Consider the following 27,683-nt stretch of genomic DNA (forward strand, 5'->3'; position numbering starts at 1 on the left):
TCATACCTCTTGATGGATCTCTAGCACAGCAGAAGTCTCTCTGACAGTGGTTATAGTGTGCAGCCTAGACAGAGAAGAGCAATGCCATTTAATATATATTTTATTGACATACACACACACACACGTATGTATGTCATGCCAACTTTGACTACCATGAATATTATATGCACAAGAGTTGAAATAAAAAGATAAAATGTCATAATTCAATTTAGAATTTTCAAAGTTGAAAAGACCCTTGGATAAAGCTGCTTGTTTTTGGTACATTTGGTACATTTCCTCTGTCCTAGTAATTTTGCTGTCCTCTAGGAAAAAATTCACTGCATACTTATCTACCACTCATTTGGGGCCTGTGACTCACCTACTAAAAGAGCATTCTTTGAAATGACAGCATTAAAACTAAAGTAGTCAGGGGAACTTTGATTATAATAGTGAAATTTAGGACTTGGTTCTTTGTTCTTTATCTTTACTCAAAATCTGGGAATAAAAAATGTTTTTGTTCTTCCCCATATACCCTCAGTGTCTTTGAACTTTTATACTCCATCTAAGATTGGTTTAGCCTCTGCAGTTTGGGTAATCTGTCACTGACAGCTGGTGACCATCACTGTCTATGTAAGCAGGGAGGTTTGAGTTAACTTTTAATGAACTGTTACAGTTACTCATATTCAACACATTAACTCTTTTCTTCAAAATCAAACTATTTCCCAAGAGGGTCTTCCATTAAAAGCAAATACATTCCAGACTCAGCGAAAGAAAAAACACAGGTATCAATTAATTCAGAGTAATTTGATTTCATTGTTCTGGTAATACATTACCCATTCTAGACAGCCTTCATATTACTTCACCTCACTCTATGGGCCTCCATGGTACTCACATTCTTAGCTTCTTAATAACAACAAAGACAAAGAGTATATTTTTTTCTTCTTTGGAGAGTTATAAGGAAACCTCTGGTGGTCACTTCTCACTCTTCAGCCCTTGTTTAAAGCAGGTCCTTCTAAAATCTGCAAGTTCTCATACCTCTGCAGCAGTCCTCCCCTGAGGATGCTCCATCCTCTAGAACCTGAGGGTTTCAGCAGAACTGCCTGCTGTTTCCACTGAAAACGTAAACTCTGGAGTAAGGAAATAGCCCTTGTCTTCCTCCAGCAAAGCAATGGCCATATTTCATATAAATGGCAATGGGAGCAAGTGTGCCAAACTGTGTCTTTCCTGGTTGATTTTGCAAAAAGTCTGTAGCCTTACGCCACTTTCTTCCACATAAATTTTTGTCTTTTCACTGTTAAGTGTTGAATATATATGTGCTACTTACACTTGGAAGTGACTATGCAGAACACAGAGTCAGTCTGAGGTAAAATGATGAGGCAGGTAAAATCTCACTTCGGCCATTTCTGCCAAATTCCCATCTCCTTCGGAAGTAGTGCCCCATTATTTCCTCTCATAACTGCTCTATTAAAAGTATTCTTTCTTCCGGCCAGTGTGACTCAGTGGTTGAGCGTTGGCCCATGCACCAAGAGGTCACTGGTTCAATTCCCAATCAGGGCACATGCCCAGGTTGTAACCACATCCTCAGTTGGGGGCATGCAGAAGGAGGCCAACTGATGTTCTTTCTCATTGATATTTCAACCTCTCTCTCTCTCTTCCTTCCTCTCTAACATCAATAAAGAAAAAAAAAGTATTCTCTCTATCTGGTTCCATCATAAAGTTTTAATAGTTGATAAGGGCAAAGTATTATTACTTCCAAAATAGATGTATTTTGGTTTAGTACTTGAATTTTTTTCAATTCAACAGAGAAGGTATTATCCACCAACAATGTGAGGGAGGAAGTAGTGAGAGTTATACCTTGCCCCTTTCACACAGGTATTTTGTGTAATTCTTACAGTTTGGGAAATGAGTATGGTCATCAGCTCATCTCAATCCTGGGTTCGAAGTAGTTAATTTGCCCCCAAATATAGAGCCATTATAAATAGCAAAGTTGATCTATAACACTGGTCTTCTACCTCTAAATTGTGTGCTTCTTCCCCTGTACCACAGTAGCAATGACCAAACCACTTTTTATCTCTACTTTTATTTTTATCTTTTTCATTTGATCCTGTACCTTCACAGTGAGGATACAAAAGGTCAAAGGATTGGTCACTTCTTTCTTCCTTTCCCCCCTTTCTTTCCTACATGAGGAAAACAGTTTTGAAAAATAACTAGATCTCAAGTGAATAAGAAACAAGTGGACTCAGAGAATCTGGGGCTGTCTCAACAGCCCTCACCTCAGATCACGGATTCCACGTTCTTCTGCTGAGACTGGTCCTGAGTGGGCACAGAAGACCACCTACAGTCCTCAACTCTTTACCCAACCTGAACCTTTGGGGAAAATGGTAGCGGATCCCTAAACTCACTTTTTTTCCCTTTATTGATTTTAGAGAGAGAGGAAGGGTGAAGGAAAACAAATAGAAACATCGATGAGAGAGAACACTGATTGGCCACCTCCTGCATGCCCTCACTGGGAATTTGACCCACAACCTGGGCATGTGCCCTGACTGGTAATTGAACCGGTGACCTTTTGGTGCATGGTCGATGCTCAACCAGTGAGCCACACCAACCAGGCTCACTTTTTTATTGTGCAGGAGAAACAGCATAGATGAATGAGAACAAGTTCTGAAACCCTATAGACCTGAATTTACATCCCTGTGCTGCTACTTCCTGGCTATTTAAACATGGGCAGCTCATGCACCCTTAACCTTACTTGACCCTCAGTTTCCTTATGTGACAAAGAGAAGAGAAGGAATAATATGGGGCTCTTGTGAAAATAAAATAAAGAACCTGGCAGAGAGTAAAGATGTCATCTCTCTTCTTTCCTATCTCTGCCTGCCCAAATCTCATACTCTTAGCGAATGGTAAAGATGTCCCAAACAGGAGACACTTTTCTGTTGTGAAAACATAATTGTGGATCAATGCCATGTGGAACAGTACTCTTGGAGTTAAATGGGTTTGGTCCCAGATAAGGAAGGGTAATAGGTAATGGTTGTTCAAACACAGCTTCCTATCTTAATTGCTCTACAATCAAAAACAGGAAAAAGAGAAGGGATTAAGCAGTACAGCTTGGTAGCTACAGAATAGTCACAGGGATGTAGATCAGAGCATAGAAAATATAGCCGATAATATTGTGATGACTATGTATGGGGTCAGGTGGGTGCTTGAAGCATTGGGGGACTGCTCTGTAAAGTACACGTTTGTCTAACCACTATGCTGTACATCTGAAGCCAACCAGAATAATATTGGATGTAAACTGTAACTGAAAAATAAATAGATAAAATGTCAAAAAAAAAAAAAAAAAGAATCAGAATGATTTCTTTTATTCTCACATCATCATCCTCTACATATCTTGATTTCAGGAATTTTGATGAACAGAATATAAAGCCCTCTCTGCACTACTCCTAAATGATAGTACTAACCCTAAGGAGACAGCATATTGGAGTGGCTTGGACCCCATGGGATTCTGAAACCAAAAAGTATCACTCATCGCCGGTTTCTGAAATGTTACCTGAAGTCCTCCAAAGATTTCTTTTTGGGTGCTCTCAAACCACCAGTTTGGCAGCAGGCCAATTTGTAATCGATGACCTGGTAAATGATGGGGTTGTACATTGCTGATGATTTTGCAAGTAGGGTGGGCACCACAGAGAGCTGTATGGGGATGGAGTCTGGCCTCCCGAAAGCTGACCACACGGAGACCACTGCGTAAGGAATCCAGGCGATCAGGAAGCCAGCACAGATCAACATCGCCACCTGGTGAGAGAACGCAAGGGACAGCAAATCAAGACACCTGGCGGGAATGACAGGCGTGGCCGAGAGATAGGTAGCTATTTACACTATCTGTCCATGTCTGTTGTCTGTAGGAATAATTTCGTATGAGCTTCTGAAATGTTAGGCCAGAAGAAGTTATTACAATTCTTTATTCCACTTACCACGTGTCATTCATTCTCCACTCCAGCATTTGAACGTACCCAAAGGCCCAAAGTTTAATCCTGTAAACAGGGTTCCATTGTGCCTACATTGGACAGGAAATCATAGACTTCTCAGCCCACACTCACTTAAAAACTAGATGAAAAATACGTTGAGCTTGATGAAATTTTAAATCACTTATATGTGCCTCAGGGAACTTAGAAACTCTGCCCTTGTTTGAAATTCAAATATGAATCTTTTTCAGCAATTTCTATTAAATGGTATTTCTTTCTGTCCAAGTCTTCCTTAAGTCCAAGGCTCAGATCTTGGAAATTCACTAGCTACAAAGTAAAAGAGAATCATCCAGCTTTAACCAAAGTGACAAAGTTGTATAAAATGAGACTTTTCCAGAAAGCACTTTTCTCTCTCACAAAATTATATTTACTTTAGAGATCTCTTAACGCTCAGACCAAAGAATAATTAGAAATAGAATTTAAAACATCCTCTCTAGTTTCTCCCCATCTGCAAGTCAATCCCTTTAGTAATGTAGCCCTAATTATTGCCCTGTCACTATCTAGGTCACCTCACTTTAATTCAGCAAACCCTGTTTAGAAAGTGCTTTGAACAGGACACGAACAGGTGCTGTGGGGGTTACTGTACAGCTGCTGCCTGCACTGTCTTCCTCTAGCACACAAACAACTACAGAGCAAAGCTGGACAGGAATCAAGTGCCAGGAAGACAAAATTACATGCTCCGGAACATGTGACATTTCATGAGGGATGTAGCATAGACCCTGCAGGTTGGCAAGTGGAAATGCAGGAAGAGTAGGGAGAGCAGCGTGAGCAAAGGCATAGCCAGGTATGTGTGAGGTCGCTATAGGGACTAGTGAGCAATTCACTTGGGCGTCTGAGAAAGCAACAAAAGAAGATAAAGCTGGAAAAAAATAGAAAAAAACAAGATAATATCTATGTATGCAGGGTTTTGGATAACGAGTAACTGAGCTTGTTCTTAGTTCTATATGCTTTGAGGCACTACTCGTTTTTAACTGAGACTTAATGAGAACTGTGATTAGGACGATTAGCCTGTAAAATGAAATGGAGGAGGAAGAGACCAGGAGGTAGAAAGGTCATTGTGTATCCACCCGATCAACATGTGTTACTGAGCATCTCTTATATGTTTCGTGTTGAGGATAAAGTAACGAATGGAGCAGACACAATCCCTGCCCATACAGAATTTCCACCCTCAACAGGTTGGTTCAGACAACAGTCTACCCAAGAACTAAGTGGGGTCTCAGGGTTCTGACACTGGCGAATAAAGTTCAAGGTTTGGTTTTCATTTTCAACTTGAGCTATTTCAGGCCCTTGTGGAGAGAAAGTACACAAATTCCAAAGTATCCTTTGCAGTTGGTCTGTTATTTACTAGAATATTCTTTTTGTAAGATAAACACTGTAAGTCCTCACTTAACATCCTATATAGGTTCTGCAATTTTAAACAAAACAACTTATAACAAAACCAACTTTACCATAGGTTAATTGATATAAAGAAGAGTAAAGTTCCTGGGACATCTCATCAACATGATAACAAAATGACCTTGAACAAAACATTATTCAAGGACCTGCTATCATGAAACTATCTATATTCAAATCAGTCCTCTGTTTTTAGTGCACATCTGGTTTTGTTTGGTTGGGTTTATTTTTCCTCTTTTCAGTATACCCTGTACCTGAGCATTGCCAACCTCCCTTTCCACACTTAGGCTGTTCATGGGCTAGCATCACATGGCCCAAGTTGACCAGAGGACTGCACACCCCTGGCTACAGTCGGAACAACAAAGGGCATATAGTTAGAAAGAGCATAATCAAACCTGTCTTGGGAGTTCCAGGAAAATGGGCCTTTTACCTTTGAGTTCCCTAAAGTCCTGGGGAGATGTAAGGATGCAGCTATTTGAGGCCAGGGGCCACTTCTTTCCATCATCCCCTTAGTTAAGAAGTAAAATAACTGTTCCCAACATCAAGGTCATGACAAACTGTGGGGAAGATCAATGATGAGCAATGAGACACAAAATATTACAATAATAAAGCTGAAGCAACAATATTTAGGCATGCTTTTTTGTTTTAGAAATTCAACTGGAGCCCTGGCCGGCTGGCTCAATTGGTTGGAGCACCGTCCCGTACACCAAAAGGTTGCAGGTTTAATTCCGGTCAGGGCACACACCCAGTTTGTGGGTTCCATCCCTGGTCGGGGTGTATATGGGAGGCAACTGATTGATGTACCTTTCACATTGATGTTTCTCTCTTTCTCTCTTCCTCTCTAAAAGTCAATAAAAACATATCCAGTTGGATAAGTTATTCTTACAGCAGTCATCTGTGTGCGCGTATATTTCAATATGCTTTTGTGGGAGTAGATTATGGCATACACAGAATGAATGTTCCAGACCCCTCAGTCTGCTTGGCCTGTGAACAGCTTGTCCATCGTGTGTGTTTGCCCTGGGAACCCCACATATGTGGGAGGTGTTAAAAAGGAAGCAAATCTATCCTTATGTCTCCAGTTCTAAAATTCCACCCAAAAAGTTCAAGGCTCATCTCTAAAATTGAACTCCAGCAGGAAAAAAAAGAAAACAATAAAAAACTCTCAACAATATTTAATTTTACTCCATTTTGCAAATAGAAAATTGAATCCCAAGTAGATGAATCAAATTAGCCCCGAACTCCTTTGTTTCCTGAAGTCTGTCCTTCGGGTCCTGCAGCCTTGACCTCAGGTCCTGAGCCGAATTTCCCACCCATGCTTCACAGTTATAAACGAGGCACATAGGACATGCACAGGTCTCCTGCTTGCTTGTTTCCATTTTTCTGCAGAAGATTACCCAGGAGAGACTGTACTTGGTTTGATCTGTGTGAATTTTGTTTGTCAATGGAATGGAGGCCTTCAGGCTCACACTGAGGGCATTTTTCTCTCAACCCCCAAATAAACAAGAACTGTATAAACAAAGCTTGCTTTAGCAGATGCCTGGGAACTTCACACAGCTCCATCCTTTCTCCTTTGACGAGTCATGTGGTGATTTCCCAGGACCTTCACTAAAAGCTGTTTTCTGTGTTGCTGCCAGAGTCACTGGCAAAAAGTAGATTAGCACTCAGTCCATAATATTTTCCACATTCTGCACATCCCACTTCCATTGCAGTGTGTGACGGGGAGGACTTCGCTATTTGCATTAGGTTATCCCTAATAGGAGAATTTAAAAGGACATAGGCGAATTCAGTACACTGCACTTTTTGAGCAGATAGCAAATAAATCAGTGTGGTTTTTCTGAGATTAGAATAAAGCTAAAGACTTTAAAGTGAATGACTAGAAAGCAAGTTTAAAGCAAAAAGATTTAAAAGGTATTGAAGAATGTGACTTGTTTTTAAAGGGAATACAAAGTTAAAAATGGGGCACGTTCATTATTTGCAGCCTTCTCATGTTAAAATGCAGTCCACAAAATAGTAAACCTTAAAATATGAAATCTATTTTAAGACATGCTCTATAAAATTTTTCAAAACTTTCATGCGGCGCTGTTTTCCCAGAACTCTCTATGCAACTTGGAATGTGTTGAATCGTTCCTTTGGTCTGTTCTTCACGTTCCTCGTTTGTAAGCGTGTTCTCCTCTGTGTTCCAGGACTTTTCCCCCGGATGTCCTTAAACCAGTTTTAACACAGCCACCTGTACCTGTCTGCTTTCTTTATGTTGTTACAGTGTTTAATTGCTTCATTTTTACCACTGCTTTTTGGTTCACTGGAAAAGCAGTAAAACTTTAAGTTCTTAAATTAGGCAGTTTTTTGTGTTTTTTTTAAGTGAGAGAAAAATCACAGGGTACGTGTTTAGCTTCTACAAAAGAATCACACATCTGTAACCCAGTTTGTTGCAAAAACCTCTTGCTGCAGGGGCCCAAGGGAGAGCGGGGTGTTTCAGCTATGGTCTAGGCTGGCATGAAGTGTCATGTAATTAATATTGTCCATATTGATCAAGCCAGTGAATTAACCAATTAAAGCAATAATAGAATAATAGTTGAAAATAAATTCTTTATGTTATAAAAGGCTCTGCTACCTGAACCATTCCAGCAGATAGGATTCCCAAGAAGGAAGGCCCTATTTTCTCTAGGGTAGCATAGAGTCATGGGGGAGTCATTGATATGGAGATACTCTGGGGTTTGGAGTCTAATCATGTCTCAGCTCCACCAACCAACGTGAGACAGAATCCCTGACGCCCTAACAACCACCATTTCTGTTCCTTCCACCAGGCTCCTTTGCCCAGATATGAGTGCGACTCTAGCCAACATTTGAAGCTTCATGTCACCCTGAACCATGAAACAGATGAGAAGAGGACAGGGAATTGATGTGGAGGTGAACAGGAGGACCAAAGGCATGAAGTCAACTCCCCACCAATAACAAGACTGAATCACATCACAGAAGCAGCTAGACTACTGATAAGAAATCTATTTCAGTGTCTGGGCTGAGATGAGGTCACAAGAAGAGAGATCACCACAGCTATGCATTGAGAGAATAGGGAGAGGGAGGGTCCCTGCCTGCTTCAGGAGAGTGTATAATTGACAGGAGCATGGGAATAATAAGATTTGGTTTTTCTGTCTTGGCTCTAGCTAGCAAGTTTGTAGCTTTGCTCCCAACCAGAGAGGAAATATGATATTAAAAGAGGGTAATGCCTTCCACATGTGGTCAGCGTATCACTGAGTGATACAAACAAAGGCAGAGAAAGTGACAGTCATGACCTTCCTTCTTTTGCCCCCAGTTCCCTCATCTATATAACAGAAAAGGTGGTAATATTAATCTTTCACACCATCTTTAAGAAATTAAGTTATTCAGCAACTCTAAGAATATCTAGTTTTCGCCCTGGCCGGTTTGGCTCAGCGGTTAGAGCGTCGGCCTGCGGTCCTGAGAGACCCGGGTTCGGTTCCCGCTAAGGGCATGTACCTTGGTTGCAGTTTGTCCCCGGCCCTGGTCGGTCGTGCGGGTGGCGGCCACTTGATGTGTTCCTTTCACATCGATGTTTCTCTCTCTCTGTTCCTCTCTCTCCCTCCCACTCTACCTGAACAAAAAAAAAAAAAAAAAAAAAGAATATCTAGTTTTCATTTCTTTCCTCCTTTTATGTTATCTGCAGAATCACAACTAGAGCCGACTGTACCAGACCCTCTTTAGTACAGTTATATAGAAAAATCTCTGGAGAGCTTTGGTGTGTCTGCCATATGTTAGCCCTGGTTGTGATCCAAGTAGAGAATATTAATTCATGCTATAAAAAAAGATGCAGCAGAAGAATTCTGTACTTTCCAGTTGCAATTTTCTCAAATCTTAAAATACCACTACTCTATGAACAAGCAAAAACTGTGCTTGAAAGGAGAGGATGTAAATTAGGTCATGCCACTCCATGCATCTGTGTTTTAGTTTTTATCTAAAATGGAACACAATATTCCCCAACTAGGTTGAGGCTGGCATACAGAATAGAAAATATAAATTTATAAGTAGCTGGTTCAACTAAACAAAGAAGAGTTCACTATTCACTACAGATAAACCAAGGCCCTTAAAATGGGGATGCTGCTATTCAGCGACAGGCACATACTCAGATGGAGAGGCCAGGGGGTTATACAAATAAGAGCCATTGTCACAGACCTTTAAACAATCCAATGAATCCAGCCATTGTCATAGAACCTCAGAGTCTTAGTTATTTAATTACCCTCCCCACCTCCATTAACAGATGAGAAAATTAAAGCCCAGAAAGGTAAAGTACTTAACTCAGGTGAATCAGTCAAAATACTGAGTTGCAAGCAACAGAAATTGAGTTAGACTGATGAGACAGAAAAGGAATGTGTTGGTGAGGACACAGTCTCACTGGGAATGCTGGAGTTAGAACAGAGGTCAAATAGACAGAAATGATACCCAAAACTATGACCTGAACTGGTTCTGATGCAGAAACCATTGCTTCTGCAGCCATGGCCTGAGGAGAGATCTCCCCAGCCCTTTATCTGGTGTCGCTGGTCTCCAAGACAGGCTGATGTGACTGGAGTCTCGGGTCATAGCTGTATTCTAGCCGCAAGAAAATCTTGAAAAACGAATAAGTGGTCTTTCTGAATCTTTTAAGAGGTGGTCTTTGCTTCCTCCCTTCCCCTGTACTCTTCAGCAAGAGACAAAGTGTTGGAAATTCCTCAACACAAAAATTCCAGACACAGGAAGGGGTTCAGCCACTGGCAGCCAAAATAAATAACAAATGTGGCCTGCATGAGACTTCCCAGTGGGCTAGTGGCAAAATTAGTCATGAAGTGAACAAAATTATATGGGTGTTAACTCCATGGGCCTTATTACTAAAGGTAAAACCAGACATTGAGCAAATAATCACAAACTAAGTATGGAGCTATACACTAATTATGTATCGTGACACCTTCTAAGAAGAAAATGCAAAGGCAGCATTAAACCATTATAATAAGAAGACGCAGTCAATTTGGGGAATGCTCCTCTAGAAAGTGACATTTAAGCTAAGAAGAAACAAAGAAAATTAATTAATTAGGTTAAAAAGTAAAGCAGTGCAGCTCAGCTTCCTCCCTAACTACCCTCAAACTTCACGTGGGGTCCACAGGACCTGAATCCTCAATGACAAATGACACTGGGTGAGCAGTAAAGGAGAGTAGTCATCAGAGGGAAGCAGACGATTACGCTCATGAGTTGTGAAAAGACCTCACAATCACAATCACAGTGAAAGAGCAAAGCAAAAAAATACACTTCCTCTGGAATAAAAGGGAAGTAGGTGATCAAAGCAGGGGTCAAAGGACTGCTTAACACTCATCAAGGTAATTAGGCTAATTTAGTTTATTTAATTATGTACTAATTGCATCCATCTTGAGTAAGCATCTAGCAGGCGCCAAGAACTGAGGGGGGAGGGGGTCATGGTCAACAGCAGACAGGGAGGCTTTGGTGGAAATAGGAAAATAAAGAGAAAGCCAGGTACCCACAGGATCTTTGTCTATTCGATAAATAAACATGAAGTACTAATAGAATTAGTTTAATACTACTTGGAAAAATTAATCTATGCTTCTGGAGTTTCCTTCCTGTGACTCGTCCATCCCCCGCGTCAAAGCAGCTCCAAGCACGTCCGTTGCCTTGTGCGAAGGATTTTATAAGGCGAAACACCCAAAGTAGTAAAACGCTCGTTTCTCAGCTTCTGAATTTCAAAAAGGAAACTTGAAACGTACAGGAGACGATGGTTGAGAGGAAAGGGGTTGGAGTGGGAATAAAGTGACACGAAGGACTGAGAGTACTGAGTTCACGTGAACGACTGAGGGAATGCTCGTGGAAACAGGAGCCGGTGTCCCAGTGCCGGGAGTCAGCCCACAGCCCGAAGGCCGGGGAGGCGTCGGAGGACCTGGCGTCTGACCTGGAGAAGCTGTCCTGAAGCTACTCCACTGAGCTTGCACATGGGGGTTGGGGTGGGGTTGGAGGAATCAATATATCCTCAGTACTCTGGGAATAGGAGCGCAGAAAATGTATGCCTCACTTTCCAGCGTCTTAACCAGCCTCTGAACAGCCACCAGATGGGTTGGGATGGAAGGATGAGGAAGCAGCTGGAATTGCTAATGAATCTAAAGAGGCTTTACAGTTGGGACAAGAAGGATTCGAGGTGACCCATGGCAACTGATGACTGAGACAAGAGGGTACCTTAAATATCTCAGCAACTTCAGGGTCAAGAAATAACAACCCGGACAAGAGACCCCACCCATTGGCACCGTGGAGTTAGGAAGATGTCCCTGGAACACAGCTGTGAGAAGAGGAAGGACATTCTTGAATCAGCTGAATGTATCCTGATAGGTTGACATGGTTTGTTTTGCAAGGTCAAATGCAGGCATTAGAAAAGAGATTATGCTGATTCAGAGAAACTGATATAAAGAGCTCTTTGTTTTTTGTTTTTTTCTTTCGGTTTTCTTTTAGGCACAATGGTTCTCAATCTTCCTAATGCCACGACCCTTTAATACAGTTCCTCATGTTGTGGTGACCCCCAACCATAAAATTATTTTCATTGCTTCTGAAATGAAAATAATTTTCATTTTGCTTCTGTTATGTCTTAGCCAACCCCTGTGAAAGGGTAGTCCAACCCCCAAGGGGTTGCGACCCCCAGGTTGAGAGCTGCTAGTTTAGGTTCTTTTTTTCTCTATTTTCCCCACACCTCTGCAGTTTCTGTAGTCTAAAATTTCAGCCTGCTACAAGAGTCCAGCAAAATCACTTTTTAAAGTAAATTGGAGGGAAGCTGCAATGTAGAGAAAGGGTTATGAATAAAACCTCAGTGTTTAAGTTGACCAAGTCAGACTGGCAAAATGCAGGCCCAGGTAATCACCTACCAAGAAATAATTAGAATACACACACAAAAAGGGTAAATGACTTTGATCCCGGAATCCCAGGGGGTGACCTCTAAGTGACAAGCTTCCAGACCAGACTCTTCTGAAGATCAGAAGCACTAAGCAAATAGGCAGATTTCTAATCCTGAGAGGGGGCTAAATGGAGGGAAAAGACCATGAAAAGGCTCAGCATGAGGCTGTTTCTACTTACTTTTCCTCATTACAGAAAATCAAGGTCAAAATTAAATGATAACTTAAAATAGTTTCAATTTAGTACAGTAGATGCCACAATAGAAAGTTGTGTTTATTTTTCAATATGGGTTCAATTTTGACTTAAATTTTTTGCACAAATGTTAATAATTAGAAATATTATATATATATACATGTTATTTAAAATAGGGTTTACATATGTAAATAAAATATAGACATATATATAATATTGTAATAATATAACATATATAATATAATGTCATTTAGTGTATATGTTAGAAGATACACATACAATAAAATCATACATGTACATGACTACACTTTTCATTTAGCATCTCTTTGGTTAATCTGGTCTGGGTGAGCCTGGCTATTTAATCTATACATTCAGGAGAAGGAGAATGATAATAAATCAAATTAGTTGGTGTGTGTTGAGCTTTACTTCATATGGATAATGAGCTTTAGAAGCACTGACTAAAAAAGTTGCCATCTTCAAGAATACGCAACAAAAAAACACAAGATTCTAACGTATTCATAAAAACCAGCTGTGAGTGGGTCAAGTCAAACAATTCAACCAACAGGAAAGAGAATGATGAGTAGCAGACTCAGAGAAACTGGAGAAGGAACTTATGGGTTTGAGGACCCAGATTCTCTAGGCAAGACCATCAGAATGTCTCAGGGCCAATAACATTATAGGGTGGCAAGGAGAGAGAAAAACTCATACAACATCTCAGCAACTCCCAGTGTGCCAAGATACAGGGCTGCAAGGTCAACCAATAGCCACACACCAGTGTGACAGACATTGCATTGTGCCCCTGAGCATACTTCCATAAACTATCGAAAAGGACAATTATTACTGTTGCATTCACCAGGTTCCTACAACAGTGCTTGACAGAGTATAGAGTTTGGGTTCGCTGTAAGCCACATTTAACTTGGCTTCGTGTACTTTTTTAAAATCACAGATAGAAGCTCAAGGAAGAGCTGAAAATGAATAGGTTAATTCATGAGCTACATCTTATGTTAATATTTTCCCTACTTCATAGCTAATTGTAAGGTAAAAGTAGATCATGATTCCTGATTCTACATTTGTTGACCATGAAGAACTGCCCCTATTTGGGTAATCGGTATAGACTTGGAGTGATGAAAACTTCCTTCAATGTCCTCTTGCTCAGCATGTGGAGTTCGGGGAGTCAAAGTCAACTAGAACAAACTGATGGTTGCCAGAGGGGAGTAAAGTGGGGGATGGGTGAAAAAGGTGAAGGGGAAGAAGAGACACAAACCTCCAGTTGTAAAAAAATAATAGTAAATCACAGGATGTAATATACAGCACAGGAAAAAATGTCCATATCATTATAATAACTTTGCATGGTAACAGACAGTTACAAGACTTACTGTGGTGATCTCATAAAATATACAAATGGTGACTCGCTGGGGTGTACACCTGAAACTGATATAAATTGGATGTCAACTATTTAATTAAAAACAACAACAACAAAAAACCCCTATTCTTCCTGATTGGTGTTTTAGGCTGACAAAATAAGCTGTCGACCAAAAGAGACCCAGAGGGTGTGAGGGGAAAGAAGAGGTAAACCAAAAAACCTATGTGCATATAGGCACAATAATTTTTAAGAAATCTCTAGCTCAACTGTGCAACCAAAGGATCTTAGCACAACTTCAAAAAGTCAGCAATTTGGAGAGAAGAATATTACTAAGATAAAGGCCCTGGCTTATTAGGAACCATCTCTGGTGGAGAAGGAACTGGTAAGGGGACTTTAGGTCCCTGAGACCTGTGGTTCTGAAAGTGGGTTGTGATGACACCTGGAGGTGGGGCATTGATCAGCATGATTGATTGGGATATCGGAAGGAATTACTAGAAATTCTATCTACATTTATTTGTATCTTTAAACTAGAAAATGGAAAGTCGGGTGTGCTAATGTCAAATACACAGTTGGATATTACCTGTGTGTCATTTACAGTGACAGTGTGAGCTGAAAAGTACTTTCAGTATAATGAAAGCATAAAGACCGCTGCCTTAAACTTTACTAGAATTCCTAGAAATTATAAGAGAAAAGAGGAGTATGGTTTATTTGACATCTATGCACCAGATGACAGGATAATCTCATTAAATCTTCACCACAACTCAACAAGGTAGACATTACTGTTTCTGTTACACAAGTGAAGAAGTAGATATTTTAAAGGTGTCTAGCTCTGGGTCACATACCTGGTAAGTGTTGGTGATGAAATTAAAACCCTAGTTTGTTTTCAAATTGTCTGTTCTTTTCCTTGTATCACAATAACTAAATCGCTGCCAATTTTGAAATTGGTGTTTACCAAAGGACTCAAACCTGCAGTAATTGTTCCTGGATTAAGTTTTCCATAGGCAAACAGACATGGTAAGCTCTTACTCTACAAACAATCTGAGAGGTCAGAATGTCCCTAATCATTCCCACCAACGTCCATACAAAGCAGTAAGTACTGTGAGGCATTTCATAATTCATAGAAGTTATTATTCTTATTACTAAAATAATTTATAAGAACCAGTAATAGTCTCTTCAATAGGGAGAATAAGCCTCTGGTAGATCCATTGTACAATTTTGGTAGATATTATTAGAACTGCTGTGTATGCACGTGTGTGTGTAAGTGAGACAGAGACTGAGACAGAGACAGAGAAAAGAGATTCGACAAGGTTTAAACAAATAATGACAAAGCTCAGAAATACATAAACAGTAGAGACTCTAAGTTCTCCCGGTCTCCAACGTTCCCTATTCTTTTAGCCCTCTGAAGTTTTCAGCAAGTAGAAAACACCCTCTGTAAATTATTACTGCAGTTACCTTGGTCAGTTTCATTTCCAGCATGTGGCTGCCATGGATCCGACTGTCAAAATGAGCTACTTTTTTGGAGGAGGATTTAACTTTGGCAATGATCTTCACGTAGGAGAACACAATCACAGCCGTTGGGAGTAAGAGGCAGAAGAAGAGGATGTTCAGGATGAAAATCTGACCCCCTACTGAGGCCTGGGCCAGCCACCAGTCCAGGGTGCACGAGGTTCCGAAGGGCTCGGGTACGTAGTCCCCTAGACCTACCAAGGGCATGGTGGTCCAGAAGGAAGCATAGGCCCAGATGACTGCCAGGCAGATGTAGGTGTGCTTTCTTTTCAGCCAAACCCCTGGAGGCGGAAGAAAACCATTACCAAGATATAATCTGCCCTCCACCCAAATACCTCCCCTTGATATGTCACATTCCACATCCAAAGAGTTATTCCACTGGCCTTGGGAGAAGTGGTCAGATAACTGAAGCCGGAGGGAGAGTGGAGGAAAGGAAGGAAAGTTCCAGAGCTGGACCTTTTTCCAAGAGAATAAAATTGGAAGTGATTTCACAGGGAAGGTTTGCTCTAGGCATCTGGGAGCCTTGGGAGAGGGAAGTGACAAAAGCTGGGGAAAGACGACAGTAAAAGATGAGAGGGTACCAAAGACAGGAAGGTCTTGAGAAAGCATGCAGAATGAACTCTGAAATCCTATCCAATGCAAGAGACCAACTGGTAGACTGAATCCAAAAAGCCATGTACTCGTGGGTCATCCCTGGTAGAACTTAATCTCCAGGGCAGGTGAGAAATGATATGACATTGCTTATGTCTTTAAAATGTTTTCAGTGATTAGAAAACACCTCTCCCTGAAAGCTTTCTCCCTAAAAGCTTTTGTGTCTCTCATTTCATTTGTCTTCCTAAGTACTTATCAAATGGGGGCTGGTGGGCCATGGCCATGGCTGTGTGGGTTACATTGAGGTGCACTCTGCTTGGTAAGAGAACACTTTGAGTCTTCAAACCTTATTAACCTGACAGCCACACTCACACAGCCCTTGGAGAGGAGGGAGAGACTCTAGGTAGGTGGTATCCTGTTCTGCAAAAGTAATTCTGTGAAAATACTTTCAGGAAAACAAAGCAACAACAACAACAAAAACAATGAGCTCCATCTTTCAGCACTAGTATCCATGAACCAAAACAGAATTCTGGGAGGAAGAAACAGTACAGTCATCTAGAAAAGCTAAGAAGCCCTAGTGATCATTTTCCAAAGCTCCACACAACCGCCAAAGACAGGCACCAACAGGTTGGCCTGGCTTTGCGCTGCAGCCTACATGGAAGTGGTGTCCACACCCTACCTGTCACCTTGAACCAAAGGCCCCGAGAAGTGACCCCTTACTGCTTTGGTTTTACCGTAACAGAGAAGAAATATTGAAATATATTTAAACCAAATACAAAGAAACAAACAAAAAAAGAATGACTTCTTTGGCATAGACTCAAGGCCTGCCTCTGCTTAGTGCCCTGTGAGGCTCAGGAAGTCAGCAGGGCCTACTTCTCCATTCTAGTATTTGACCTTCACATGACCTGTCTAAATATTGGTGTTCTTACTAATTAAATAGAGAAAGCAAAACTCTAGGACCTGCAGGTTTTGATAAGAATTAAATGAACCAATGCAAAGCCTGTTTGGCAAGCTATGAAGAACTACATTCACATACATTGTTACTCTTAGGTTTGCCTCATTTAGCAATAACAAGAAATACAACAGATTGTTTATATACTCCATTGTCTCTATTTTTCCAAATATGTGGCATTTTAGATTCTAAAATGCAAATTTTTTGAGCCCAACCAGATAGGGATAACAATTATGGAGCTGAAATATTGTCAGCTCTTGGTTATCCATTATAATGGATAGAATGTGGGCACGGATCATCACATAGAATTACGGAATGTGCATCAGCATACTTACAAGCGTCTATGGTTAGGGGTGCTTGGTGAGGTGTTTTATACTTACATTCGAGTGTGGTGAAAGGCTGTCAAGTACAGGAATGAGTAGATTAGTAGGTTGGTTCTGTGTTGCTCCAGAAGTCAGAACTAGGACCAATGGGTGGAGATTACTGGGAGGCAGTTTTGTCTTAATATAAGGAATAACATTGTAACAATGACAGCAGACCAATCAGAGAATGGGCTGCCTTATGCAGTAGTAAGCTCCCCGTCACTGGTCACTGGAATTATTCAAGAAGAGGCCAAGTGGCTGTCTGTGAGAAATGCCTTAAAACAATTTATCACATTAGATGGGAGAAAGGTCTACATATCCCCAAGTGAGCTTCTAAATCTAACATTCTAAGACACTGTGTGGAAGGTTTAACAGTGTGTCAAATCAAACAGACCAGCCTATGGATGTTCAACCTTAGTAGAAGAAGGGGAATACACACAGTTCTCATATGGAGCTATGCCCCGCAATCCTTCTGGAGATGGAGAAGAGCATCTCTTTAATTGACACAAAGCTTAAGTTTAAGAAAATATTTAAAAAGCAGACATTAATCACTTCTTGGCCTTTTGGCTAAGGTCAAGTGTAGTATCTGTTCTTATCAGTTTAATATCTGATACATCCTCTATCTGAGGACATTATAGTAAATGTATTTTTGGAGCAGGGAGATGAAATGGGAGCTTGCACTGTCCACTCCACACATCAACCCGGTATTGCAGTACCTCAGGAATGGTGCACCAAGAAAGAAAGAAAGAAAGTAAAATGCAGATATTAAGGCTTCAACTCCTGCAAATATTCCCAGGAAGTTTAACTTTTTGCCTTTGTATATATATTATTTTTATTGAATTAATTGGGGTGACACTGGTTAATAAAATTATATAGGTTTCGGGTGTACAATTTTATAATTCATCATCTCTATATTATATTGTGTCAAGTCTCCTTCCATCACCAATAGGACCAAAAATAAGTTTATAGAAAGAATTTGACTCTGAAGTCATTTAGAATATTGTGTCTGTATATATTTTATCTTATTGGAAATTCTGATTTAAGTTATTTTCATTCCAAGTTTTAAACTGTTTACAAAAGGAGATACAAAGTTTAAAAAACAAACAAACAAACAAACAAACAAAAAGAATTAGCACTGGATTGGGAAGATGGTGGATCATGACCCTTCCTTTTCCTATGCATGGTTTCCCTGGATTTGGGATGTAAACTTTTAAAATCTAAGGGAAAACTCCACCACACTGAGGGTCAAGTTGACTCAATGTTTCCCGCCTCAGACTCCAGGCCGGGCTCTGTTCCCATGGTCACAATCACTCTGATTGACAGACTGACAGACAGAGCAGCTTCATCCAGAGGGAGTCAATATTATTCCCTGGTTACACTTACCAATATTAAACTTCAGGGCCCAACTATATCTCTTACAGGTTCAATAAATTCCCAGAACTATGAGTAATAAAAATATATTTTAACATGTAGAATTGTCTAATCACAAAAAGAAATCTCTAGCCCCTGAAAACTTGTTTATTACTGGCCCTTCCCTTACCAATCCTCTTAGTCACTCATTTTTCTACCTACCTATCGATACCACAAAAAGAATGTTAGGTGACATTTCTGTACATGTGTGCTGTCCTGCAGCACAGCTGAACGGCTCTCGGACTTGGAGGCAGGCCGTTGAATTCCTCACCCCTGCAATCAGAAGCTGCCTGAGTGCCCAAGGAGAGTCACAAATATCTTTTCACATAATTACGCTTCCTATGTGGGAACCAGCTACACATCACGGACCTAACATCCTTCCAAAGCATTTAATTCCTTTGTTTGCTTGGCAAACCATGGGAGACGCTTACACACTTTATGCAAGGAAATGATTCTTTTAAAAGCAAACACCAGACATTCCTATACAATCAGTTTGAAAAGAAACCCACAAAGACACAGGTTTAAACGTTCAACCTTATGTTAGAATAAGATAGGTTGTATAAATGGAAATGCTCTGGAGTATTAATGAGGTTATTGGTAATCTTTGTTTATTACCTATGGGCACACTATGGACAGGTCTGACAAGCCACCTGGCGTTGAGTATCAGGGAGTTGGAAACCATCCTACTTACCATAAGATAAATAGCAGATTTTCAGGTATCGATCCAGGCTGACAGCCGTCATGGTGATAAGACTTCCACAGCCAAAGAAAAATCCGGCCCATCCGTACCAGCGGCAGCCGATCCAGCCGAACACCCAGCGATGACAGAAGCAAGAGATGATGGTGAACGGTTTGCCTACAACTAGAGTGCCAGGCAGTTTGTGAAGGGAAGTTCCCTCCAGTGAGCATTCACCTGCCTCCCTCCACTCCCTGTTGAGTTGCATCCGACTCAAACAACGGATAGCTATTTTAGTAAATGTCAAGTCCATGTGCTTCCAATCAGACCCAGATTTCTGGGATTTAAACTACTTATTCCTTCAGCCTCCTTCAGTGTCTTGTGGTTGTTTACTTTCTAGGAAGTATTCTTCTACAGATGGTCCCCAACCTATGATGGTTTGATGTAACGGACTTTCACCTTGACCATTGTGTGAAAGTGATATGGTCATAAATTATATAAGATGTTTAACACTTTTATTATAAAATAGGCTTTTTTGTTTGTTTGTTTGTTTGTTTTTGTTAGATGATTTTGCCTGCCTGTAAGCTAATGGTAGTGTTCTGAGCACATTGAAGGTAGGCTGGATGGACCAAGCTGTGATGTTCGGTAGGTTAGTGTATTAAATGCATTTTTGACTTATGATTTTTCAATGTGGAATGCATTTATTGGGATGTAATGCCACTGTATGTGGGGGAGTATCTGTACTTTAATTCACAGTCTGCACCCTCCCTATTTAGTCCTATATTCAACTGCACCCTTTCTGAAGGGAATGTGCTCAGGCAGCTGTTCAAAGTCTCTATCTGACGTATCTATCAAAGGAAGGTTCTCTAACCTCATTGCTTGAGGAAAACCAAGGAGCCAATATTTACAGCCTTCAGGTGCTGGCCTGTCCCATCCCTCCCTGGCGTGCCCTTCCCTGGTATACAAAGGTGTGCAGAAGTTCCTCTTAGTTCAGTCAGTTAACACCTATTTTTTGAGTGCCTTCCGTAAGCTGGATACACATCTTTTCCAGTTGTCCAGACAGCTAGACACACTCTGTCTTGCTAGACTGTGCACCCTCCTATTAGAGCTTCCTAATGGAAGTGAGTCTAATCCCATCGTCAGAGAGGAGACTCACTGTGCAAGAACTGCTTGTATTCAACAAGCGATTATTCAGTGCCTCCTATGTAACAAACACAAAGCAAGGTGCTGGGAAACAAAGTGGAGATACAGATTTGCAAATTCATTTTTTAACAGAGAAAGCAGATGGAAGAAACAAATAATTTGCAATGTCAGATACAATGTAATGGGATGATAGGTAATGATTAGTGCTGTAAAGAAAAACAAAGCAGAGGAAGGGGGTAGACAGACATGGTTGTTTTCCATAAGGGTATCAGGGACGACCTCTTTGAGGATGAGACATTGAGCAGAAGCCTAAATCAGTGAAAAATAATTCAGGCAAATATCTAGAGGAAAAATATTCTGGGCAGAGAGAACAGCAAATTCGAAGCTTGAGCTCAGTGTTTGTGGGGTAGGTGATAAAGGTAGCAAAAAGGCAAGATAAGGTGAGTTTGGTAATGTCATGCCTGGGACCCAATGGCCAAAGCTGTTTTAAGATTCCTTCTGGATCGAGCTTTTGGAGAAGCGTTGCAGTGCTATATAGACCACCTCTCCCTTCTTCACTTAGTAGAGTAGTAATGAACTTGGATGGTTGTGAATCATTGAAGAAATTGTTTTGTTATGTTTTGTTTTGTGTTGCTTTGATGTACTTTAAATATCAATGTCTTGGACTCCAATACCTAGGTAAACTGATTTAATTTATCTGGAGTAAGCCTAGGCATCAATATACTTAAAAAACAAACAAACAAAAACTCCCCAGGTGATCCATTGGTACTTAAACAACAAGTATCAGTTGTATAGCTATATAGACACCTGGTCTCTATGAAGTGCTTGCTCAAGGTGCTTATAATGGAATACAGTTGACCGAGAGAAAAATGATGCAAACATAAAAGATTGTAAGGTTTATTGAAAGGTATATTAGAGATAGCGTTCAGAAGTCAAAAAACTGATCTGAGTTAATCAGAGAAAGTTATCACATGGAAGGAAATGTTTCCTGGTGAATTACTCTTAAGACATATGCAGACTAATGAGGTGGTTTGTGCAATTGTAGAGCTGACTTGCTTAGTCGAGAGCATTTTCAATGTATCCAACCGATTAAGGACATTTTTATCAAGACTAGTCTCATTCAGCCATAAGCATCAGCCAGGTAGGATTCCGTGGTGAAAGATGTGGTTGAAAATAGTGGGATTCATTCAAGATTTTTACCTTCAGTACCACGGAGAGCACCGCGCGGGGTCAGCAGGGCAAGCTGACCAGGAAAGCTGTCATTTGTGTTGTGACATCGCCATCGCGTGGCAATAGCAAAAACGGCAGCTATTTTGCCGCCTGGAAATTCCCTAGGGTTCACCTGGGCTATTTTCACAGACAGGAGCCTGATATGTCGTGCTCCTCTTAATGTACGTGTGTATTTCTCATAAGAGTTCATGCTGTTTAAGTCTGTCCATACGCCTTTCCAAATAACTTACACAATCCAAACTCCTGTAAGAGGGCAACACCTCACTGCTGTGTGGTAAGTAGTGACTCAGCAGGGAAAGGCTTATTACTGAGCCTTGTGTTTAGAGATTGGCAATGGCAGAAATGTCCCCTTGTGAAGAGAGGAACAAATATCAGAACATATTTTTTACTTTATTTATTTATTTATTTTTTATTCTCACTTGAGGACATTTTTGCATTTATCTTCAGATAGAGCAGGAGGGAGACAGGGAGGAAGAGAGAGAGAGAGAGATTGAGTGATTGCTACCCACATGACCCCAACCGGGGTCAGGGACAAACTGCAACCGAGGCATGTGCCCTTAGTGAGAACCAAACCCAGGACTCTCTGGTCTGCAGGCCAACACTGTAACCGCTGAGCCAAACTGGCCAGGGCTCAGAATGTATTTTTAAAGGGGATGCTTTAGACGAGAAACTGTTAAAAGGATTCCAGCAAAAGAGTGGATGTGGGTTTTTGGAAGTCAATTTCCCCAACTCCAGTAACTTATGACCCTAATGCCAAAGAGCAGGACTTGGGCACATTTGAATGTATCTAGACAACCCTAGAATTTTATAGATGAAAGCAAAGGGAAGTGACTTTCTATCACTTCTATCATTTCTATTTCAAAAATGAATTACAGTTAATGAAAATTTTTATTCCAACTTCTACTTGATGGGTTACCAGAGGCCAAGGAAGCGGTTTTCATATGAAACCATTTTTACATAAGCTTCATATGAAACTTATCTGGAAATCCTAATTTAAAAAATCCTGATATCCAGGTGGCATTCTCAACCAATTAAATGAAAATTGCTGGGTATGAAACCCGGCCATGAATATATATATATTTAAGTTCCCCAAGTGACTTTCATGAAACCAAGTTTGGGGACCAATGAACTAGAAGTTTCCTGTACCTGCAGTCAGTCCCCAAACCACACTTCAGTTCATCATTTCACTAGGCAGCTGTTCCCTCTCCAAATAGTAGCTTTGGCATCTAACATGCTTGGCACACAGAAAGGGCTTGATAAAAGTTAAAAGAATGACCACTTTAGCCAGACAACATTTACCACAAACTATAAACATACTTGTGAAGGGACGAGCAAATGGGGATGGAGTAGGGGGCGATGTCAGGGTGAATGAGGACTTCAGCACGGGGCATAATTCAAACCCCAAAGGAGAAACAGCAGGATGCGGTTACCTGAAATCCCCAGGTCACAGACTGCCAAATTGACAGTCATTATTTCTGCAGGTCTCAGTTTCTTCTTTCGTCTAGAAGACATATAAAGGACATACCCGTTTCCAACTGTGGACAGAATCCCTATGGGAAAAAAAAAAAAATAGACATTCCCAGCATTAAAACTAGGATTTACAGTTCACTGGAATATGAAACGCTTGTCAATGTCAAAAACGGACACCATCGGTTTAGAGGGTAGTGAGAGAACTCTACATAATAATCTAAATTAAGAAATGAAAAATAAAGCATGAGTTGTGAGTGATGGGTGAGGGATGGGTTACCTCCAAAGGGGTAGGAACCAGGGGTTATACACCTGAACTTACCCAGAAAAAGGAGTGACTAACTTCCCAGTGAAGCTAGGAGGGTGTGGACATCCTAACAGCCAGTTCTCCTACTGGAGCCCTGGGCGAAGTGTTTCCTCAGGCATTTTTATGGAGTTTTGGCTTTATAGACCTCCCTCCCTCTGATAAGAAGGGTTAACAATCCCTTGGCTCTTGATAAATTCTGAAGATAAAGTGACCCAAACATAACTAGCTGCTTTCAGTATCCCTGTGGATCCTGAGGGATTCAAGAGAGGCTGAGGCCACGTCAAGATGGCATAGCCCCCGGCAAGAAAATAGTCACCTCCTGGAGAAACATCCCAGGATTGCCTCCCGAGGACACGTGGACTGGGTTTCTGCAGGTGCTACTGGAGTAGGCTCCGAGGGGCAGTGGGTGACAATTGGTAGCATGGGCTCTTCCCTCCCACCAAAGGGAGAGAAAGTGACCCTCAACCCACCAAACTACCAACAATGGTGTAAATGGGTCCCGTTCTTTCCTTTGGCATCACAATGAAACTGTTCAAACGTCCTTACAAACCCAGTTTACATCCAAAATGACCCAATCCCTACCGACTTTATTTAAGAAAAGAATACACCTACTTCCATAGCTTAACATGTAGAGTAGATTTCTTCAGGAATTCTTGCTTCATAGTGTAGCTGTGTATAAATGAGAATCTGGTACAGCTGCCTTTAGTAGTAAGGAATAAGGAGAGTATTAACAGGAGAAACCCAGAGTTTTCTATCTTAATTTCTACTTCTCCACTACAATTCATCTGGGGCAAGGAAAGAAATGTGTGTTTCAGCGGATGGTATGAAACCACCAGAAACTAGTGACCCTTTTTGCTCTTAGAAAGTTCTGAACCCTGGCGTAGTGCTGCTGAATGGTCCCTTAAATTCTCTTTAGATTTTTTAAGACAGAAGAGGTAAAAAATAGAAGAGACTGTGGAGTTCTAGAGCAAACCCGCTAAAGCCACACCTATGTTCCACTAAAGGAAACCAGCTAGCAAGGCACACTGGGAAATTAAAATGAGAAAACTTGAAAAATGATAAATGGATGCCATCTACTTGGCAGCCAAAGGACTTTGGAAATCAGTGTGCATATGAATTTGCAACTGAAACTCACTGAAACACCCTTTGCCTGCCTACATTTCTTTGGGGAACATTGATTTTCTTACTTTTCCTTTCTTAAATTTTCTTTATTATTCTGATTCATAAGCCTCCACCCAGTGCCCAAAGCATTATCCCAAAGTAGTCAACTCTCTATTGGTTGCATGTTGATTATTCCCACAGGCTATTTTAGCTGTAGGTGGGTCTCAAGAGAATGCAAACTGATTTTTAAGGATAAAGGAAACTAAGATTAAGAAGGTAAAGATGCATGGGAGGACTTTTAAGATGATCAAAATCTTGACTGTTTCTATGAATACAAAAATATAAAGTTCATAGATAGACTGACAGTGAAAGAGAGGAAGGTAGACATAGGTCTCTAGTTTATTTCTTCTCCATTCCAGTTTTAGCTGCCAGTTTTCCCTAAGACTTCCAGTATGTAAGGAAGCTCACCGAGAATGTTGTTCCATGCTGGATCCTTAAAAGGAATCTGGGCACATCTTTTCACCTATCCTAGGAGGGGCGGAAAACCAGATGCAGGACCAAGCCCATGACCCGGGTCTCGGATGGGTCCACACCCCCCAGCTGACCCTGCCTTGACTGAATATTCTGGAGCATGTCTTGGCTCCACCCTCAGCTCCTTGAGCCATTTGATGATCCCTCTGGGGACTCTTTTTGGACTTCTTTTTCTAGTTCCAACCCCAGGTGCGTCCAATGATAAATTCTCCGGATTCCCCCACCCTCTGCCATCCTGGCTGCCTCTCTGCCCTCTGTCCCTTCATGCCAGTGTGGGGAATGCACAGCCCTCTCTCTAGTTTGTGTTGCTTGGGGAAATCTGTCAGGTTAAAGATGCTACTTTTTAATTCATTTCTTGCAATTGATTGAGACCAATTTAATTTAGAAGATGTCTATTCTTCTGTCTTTTCTGATCATTGAAAGTAATTATGCTTTATAAGAATGCCATGTGGATTTAACTACCAGAGAGACAGTCCCCATGGGAGCAGAGATTTGTCCATTTTATTCACTGCTGTTTGCACAGTAACTAAACCATAGTGAGGAATGGGCATTCAGTATCTATTTGTGTTTGAAAGGATGTGGGGCTTCATTTATAAAACATAGAATTTAAATCAGTTTCATAATAACTTATAATAAAGCCAAGGGCCCAGGGGATCTCTCTGCAGCATAATTTCTGATTAATTTTGATTTTATTTTGTCTCAGGCAGTGACCATAGAGGGGTCTCCAGACTTTTCTAATAAGTTTGCTAATTTCAGGAGTTTAAATACAATTTTTATCCAATAATAAATAGATGAGAAAGAGAGGGAGTCCATGAGAGGGAAGGAGGAAAGGTGGGAGGGAGGGAGAGAAGAAGGCAGACAGAGAAAGAAAGAGAGAGAGAGAGAGAGAGAGAGAGAGAGAGAGCGCTTGACCCAACATCTGAAAAGATCAAAAACAGACACACCTAAAGACATAACCCACCTGTACACTGGTTACCCAAATTTGAAACAATTTTAAATTTCAGAGAAATTTAAGAGAAGTATTACTGTTGAATTCTAAGTGCCTAGACTAGTGCTGTCCAACAGAAATACAATGTAAACCAGAAATATGAGCCACCCATGCTTTTACTATTTTTATTTTTCTGGTAGCCACATTAAACAAAGTAAAAATAGTACTAAATTAATTTTAATATTTATTTCACCTAATATATCCAAAATGGTATGGGTAGAACATGTTGTCATTTTTTTTTTAAATTACTCATGAGCTATTTTATATTATTTTTCTGGTACTAAGTCTTCAGTATCTGATGTCTATTTACACGATAGTACATCTCAGTTTGGAGAAGTCACGGTTCAGGTGCTCAGAATCCACGGGGCCCCTGCATGGGTAGCACAGGCCGGAAGCCGATGTGGATTATTGTATACAGCAAAGCCTTTGGCCGTGCACTGACTTCCATGTATGCCCAGTCCATTTCTTCACTGCTCACCCAAATTACTTAGCAATGCTCGCAGGGTGCAGCTGTACTTCAGGAGAAGTAAGCTTAGTGTGCCCATTGTCGCTGCAGCTCTGGGCCCCTTCCCTCCGCTACGCACAGAGGAGGCTGAACTTGGTGATTGCTCACGTCCAGTCTAGGCCTCTAATAGTTTGATTCTAGCAAAGCCGTTTTTAACAAGCAAAAGCACTGAATTTAAATAAGAGCTGGTTATCACTAATTTTCTTATGCAGAAGACAGTCGTTTTACCAAAGCGATGAAAATAAAACATAGTCTTAAAATGATTTATTTTGCAGTAAGTTTTTTTGGATTATCAAGGAAATATTTATCCCCAATAACAAAGATAATAGTGTGTCTACCCATCTTCTGCCTTCTTCCCACTTTTCACTGCCACTGAATATATCCACACGAGTGTTGGAATCTTTGTGCAAAATCAACATGTCAGCCCATGAATTTTCTAGGTGCGGCTTTTGCTCAGAAAAATTAAGGAAGCTTACCGATTATTGTTAAGTAAAAGCCAGCCACCAAATCGGCTTCCCAAGAAAGTTTGGAAGCAAAGGGATCCCCATCTCGAAGGTAGTGTGGCAGGTCGTCGTCCTGGGGCAGGACAGTGTGGTTCAGCGCCATGCTGTTCTTGGGCGACCAAGAGTCTGAAAAGCAAAGGGAAGCCATCTCAACAAACCTGGAGAAGCCGACTTGAACCGTCTCATAACCATGCCACCAGTTGTAAAATGAAAAGCAAGTTCCCAAAGTCATGCTTGATTGTCTAATTAATAACTAGAGGACATTTTAACATTTTTCTTCAGTGATCCAAATGTGTCAGTATTTAATTATTTACTGTGCAGATTATCCATGCCTACATGATTTCAGGCCAAATCCCATCCATTTTACTGCTTCTTAGCAAATTTTGTAAAGGTCTGGACTAAGAGAAGATATTGTATGGAGTGTACAATAGATGGGTATACAGTATATAGAATAGGTATATAGATAGATAGATAGATAGATAGATAGATAGATAGATAGATAGATAGATAGATGATAGATCACTCCTTCAATATTTTAT

At 40.8% G+C, this 27,683-nt stretch overlaps 1 protein-coding gene and 1 non-coding gene across 2 annotated transcripts; one reads left to right on the plus strand and one right to left on the minus strand.

The window, feature by feature from the left end:
• On the minus strand, window positions 1-27,269 carry OPN5 (opsin 5). Its single transcript, XM_036249320.1, has 6 exons — window positions 27,118-27,269; window positions 23,173-23,292; window positions 19,385-19,555; window positions 15,325-15,659; window positions 3,527-3,768; window positions 1-64 (listed from the first exon to the last, which is right to left on the minus strand). The coding sequence occupies exons 1-6, from the start codon at window positions 27,245-27,247 to the stop codon at window positions 1-3; spliced, it is 1,062 nt and encodes a 353-aa protein (XP_036105213.1). The 5' UTR covers window positions 27,248-27,269.
• LOC118622164 lies at window positions 17,831-18,020 on the plus strand. Its single transcript, XR_004957974.1, has one exon. It is a non-coding gene; the product is annotated as a U2 spliceosomal RNA (small nuclear RNA).
• Window positions 27,270-27,683: the final 414 nt, after the last annotated feature.

Source organism: Molossus molossus, unplaced genomic scaffold, assembly GCF_014108415.1.
Source record: "Molossus molossus isolate mMolMol1 unplaced genomic scaffold, mMolMol1.p scaffold_m16_p_8, whole genome shotgun sequence".
In the NCBI taxonomy this organism is placed as follows: Eukaryota; Metazoa; Chordata; class Mammalia; order Chiroptera; family Molossidae; genus Molossus; species Molossus molossus.

Coding starts and splice junctions, on each gene's coding strand:
- OPN5 (XM_036249320.1), bottom strand. CDS start 27,247: ATGGCGCTGAACCACACTGTCCTGCCCCAGGACGACGACCTGCCACAC. Junction 3,769..15,324: donor TGGAAATGAAACTGACCAAG/GTAACTGCAGTA, acceptor TTCTCTCACCAG/GTGGCGATGTTGATCTGTGC. Junction 65..3,526: donor AAATCTTTGGAGGACTTCAG/GTAACATTTCAG, acceptor TTCTCTGTCTAG/GCTGCACACTATAACCACTG.